Source organism: Apteryx rowi, unplaced genomic scaffold (assembly GCF_003343035.1).
Source record: "Apteryx rowi isolate R43461 unplaced genomic scaffold, aptRow1 scaffold_67, whole genome shotgun sequence".
In the NCBI taxonomy this organism is placed as follows: Eukaryota; Metazoa; Chordata; class Aves; order Apterygiformes; family Apterygidae; genus Apteryx; species Apteryx rowi.
In genome coordinates this window covers 775,557-778,804 of record NW_020450949.1, presented here as the reverse complement: position 1 = coordinate 778,804, position 3,248 = coordinate 775,557, and the positions used below count along the sequence as shown (strand labels likewise).

Sequence of the window (3,248 nt, the reverse complement as noted above, 5' to 3'; positions counted from 1 at the left end):
GGGCTCCAGGGCCAGCCCGCGGGCGCCGGGCAGGGGTGGCGCAGCCGCCGGCTCCCCGCCGCCCTCCGGCAGCTCCGCCGTGGGGGTGCTGCACGAGGCCGTGGTGCTCAGGGAGGTCGCGTCCGACTGCGAGCTGAACGGCCCCACCTCCGTGTCCGGCGAGGAGAGCTCGTCGCTGGCGTCCACCACCACCACCGCGATGGTCTCCGTGGAGCCGTCCGAGGGGCTGCGAGCGTGCGGACGTGAGGACGGCAGTGGTGCCGACCCCCCCCCCCCCGGCGCGCACGGCCCTCCTGCCCCGCTCCGCACCTCCGCTGCGAGTCCAGGCTGGTGGTGCTCTTGCGGAGCACGGTGGGGGAGCTCGCCGCCGAGGTGCCGCTCTCCTCCTCCTCCTCCTCCTCCTCTTCCTCCTCCTCCTCCTGCAGGCGCCGGCGCTGGCTGCGCTGCTGCTCCTGCAGCCGCAGCCGCTGCAGCAGGTTCTGGGAGCGGAGACGCGTTAGGGGCCGCGGGGCCGGTGCCCAGCGCCCGGCACCCAGCGCCCCGCGCCGGCCCTCACCTGCGCGTTGTGCAGCGCCTCCACCCAGCCGCGGCACAGCGACTGCCCGCTGGCCTGGAAGGTGTAGGCGGCCACGGCGCTCCGGAACTCGTTCACGTAGATGAGCAGGAAGGAGCCTGCGGGCAGAGGAGCCGTGAGCGGGGCGGCGCGAGCGGAGCCGGCCCCGGGCTCGGAGCGACCCCCGGCCCGCGCCCGCCAAAGCGGCGCGGCTCACCCGGGTCCCTGAGCTCCCGGCACACGATCTTGTCCACCAGCAAGGGCTGCCGGATGACCTTGGTGCGCTCAGCCCTCTTGACGGGCTTGGTGATGAGGAAGAGGTCGGTGAAGAGGAAGCAGTAGACATCCATCTGGGGCGAGAGGCAGGCGGTGGGCGCGGGCGGGAGCCGCGGGGCGCCCCGTGCCGTGCCGTGCCGCGGCGCGGCGCTGCTCACCTTGCTGTCCTTCCCCTCCCTCATCCTGAGGCTGCCCTCGAGCAGGAGCTGCCGCGTGTCGTCCGGGGAGGTGCCGGGGATGGGGGCCGTCAGGTCCAGGCGCAGGAACTCCTTCAGGAGCTGCGGAGAGGGGCTGGCGTTGGCGCGGTGCGGCACGGCACGGCACAGCACAGCGCAGCCGCTCCACTGCCCTGCCTACCTTGTCCACCTCATCCGTGCTGCTCTCCACCACCTCGTAGGAGTCGATGCGGCTGAGGATGGCGGCCAGGCGCTGCCGCTCCTGCCGCTGCCGCATGCGGGAGTTGACGTGGTTGATGAACTGCTCCACGGAGCCGATCTGCAGCGGGGGAGGCCGGGTGTGAGGGTGCTGGGGGCCTGGTCCCGGGGGTCTGGGAGCCCGGCCGTGGGGGTCTGGCCTGCGCCCCGTGCCCCGTGCACTCACCATGGCGATGATGGCCTCCCGGCTCCGCGCGTCGTCCGTCTTCTTCAGCACAGACTTGAGCAGCAGCGGGTACTTGGTGAGGCGCTGGTGCGGCTTCACCAGCATGTCGCTGAGCTTCAGGCGGCTGCACTGCTTGTGCTTCTCGGCCCACTGCGCGCGGCGGCGTTAGCGCCCGGCACAGCGTGGTGCCCGCTCCCGGCCCCGCGCCCGTGCCCGCGCCCTTACCGTCACGTAGACGCGGAAGAGGTCGCTGTCGCGCAGCAGCGCGCGCATGTACTCCATGCAGCCCTCCTCCTCCATGCAGTACTGGACGTAGGGCTTGAAGAGCGAGCCGAACTGCAAGGCAGCGCCGGGACGTCAGCGCCGGGACGGCACGCCGCGGCCCGTCCAGCCCCGCCGGCGCGCCGGGACCCGTGCTCACCATGCGGAAGCCCTTCAGGAAGTCGACGGGGTCCAGCGGCGCCTTGGTCCGGCGGGCCTTCTCCAGCACCGGCACCATGACGCTGCTCCACAGCCCGCGGTGCAGCTGGATGATCTCCCCGATGTTGCCGAAGAGGCGCGCGGCGTCCACCTGCGGGGCGCGGGACGAGGCCGGGAGCTGCCGCGGGCAGCAGCGCCGCGGAGCGCGGCACGCCGAGACCGCCGGCACGCGGGACGCGAGGGGACGGGGGTGCCGCGGGGACGCTCACCTCGCACAGCAGCCCCGACTCCTGCAGGTTCAGCAGGCAGCAGAGGAAGAGCTGCAGGGGGAGAGCGGAGCGCGTTGCGGGCAGCACCAGGCTCCCGCGGCGCCGCTCCAGGCTGCGCCGCAGCCCGGCGCTGCCACCAGCGGCAGAGCCCGGCAGCCGGCACTCACATCCGTGATCACTTTGAGCTTGCGGATGTAGGTGGCCTCGGTGTGCAGCAGCTCCCAGATGGCCTCCTGCTGGTGGCACTGCCGCCGCGTCAGGGCCTGCCGACGCCGCGCAGAGGCTTAGCGCCGCGCCGGCTCCGGAGGAGACCGCCGCCGCGGCCGGCACCGCGAGCCGCAGGGCGCCTCACCTCCGCGCCCTCGATGATGTCCTGCCAGCTGTCCTCCAGCGCCAGGTTGGCGTCGTCCCCCTCCTCCTCCCAGGAGTCCTGGTCGAAGCGGAGCTGCTGCGGCAGCTTGGGCAGCCCGAAGCTGCTGTAGGTGTGCAGCTTGCTCTCCAGCTGCTCCATCCTGTCCCCCTCCTGCAGGGCGAGCGGGACGGCTGGCCGAGGGCACGGCGCGGCGCCTGCCGCTGCCCTGCGGCCCTCCTCGCCCGGCCGCGGAGCCGGCAGCCCTTTTCCCAGGGCTGGGGTTATGGGGGAGCGCGGCCAGAGCAGGCACCAGGTGCATGGGCCGGGCCAGACGCTGGCACCACGCACCCCGGGGGAGCAGAGTCCCGGCACCAGGCGGGCAGCTCGTTACGCTGTCCCGGCCCGAAGGGACCGCAGCATCGCTCCGGCGGCAGCGGGCCCGCGCGCGCACACCCCGCGTGCACCTACCCGCCCAAAGGGCCCGGTGCCAATGCTGGAGCCGAAGAAGCCGCTGAAGCGACTGGCCGCCCGGTTCTTCCAGGTGTCGCCGCCGCCGCCGCTGCCGCCGCTGGGCAGGGAGCTGCTGCCGTGCGGCAGGGGCTCGGGGATGCTGGCGTCGCCCAGGAACTCCGTCATGTTCTTGCGGCGCCGGCCCGGAGCCTGCCGGAGAGAGCGCAGGGGGCACTGCGGCAGCCGGAGCCCGGCCGGCCCCGACGGCGGCGGCCGCGGGCGAGACAATAGCGCGGCTGCTGGGCCCTGCCGCGGCCTGAGCGCGCGC

The 3,248-nt window shown here is 74.0% G+C and overlaps 1 protein-coding gene across 1 annotated transcript in view; it reads right to left on the bottom strand.

Annotated features, from left to right (window-relative positions):
- Positions 1-51: 51 nt before the first annotated feature.
- Positions 52-3,248, bottom strand: part of PLEKHG5 (pleckstrin homology and RhoGEF domain containing G5) — a gene marked incomplete at its 3' end in the record, with an annotated part of 9,845 nt that continues 6,648 nt past the window's right edge. Inside the window, exons 8-20 of the mRNA XM_026085431.1 lie at positions 2,939-3,130; positions 2,471-2,641; positions 2,286-2,381; positions 2,119-2,169; positions 1,851-2,000; positions 1,655-1,765; positions 1,430-1,579; positions 1,187-1,324; positions 988-1,107; positions 771-903; positions 557-672; positions 310-479; positions 52-226 (exon numbers count right to left, since the gene is read on the bottom strand). Of these exons, the coding sequence (XP_025941216.1) occupies positions 52-226; positions 310-479; positions 557-672; positions 771-903; positions 988-1,107; positions 1,187-1,324; positions 1,430-1,579; positions 1,655-1,765; positions 1,851-2,000; positions 2,119-2,169; positions 2,286-2,381; positions 2,471-2,641; positions 2,939-3,130 (1,773 nt within the window). The remainder of the gene's footprint in view (positions 227-309; positions 480-556; positions 673-770; positions 904-987; positions 1,108-1,186; positions 1,325-1,429; positions 1,580-1,654; positions 1,766-1,850; positions 2,001-2,118; positions 2,170-2,285; positions 2,382-2,470; positions 2,642-2,938; positions 3,131-3,248) is intronic.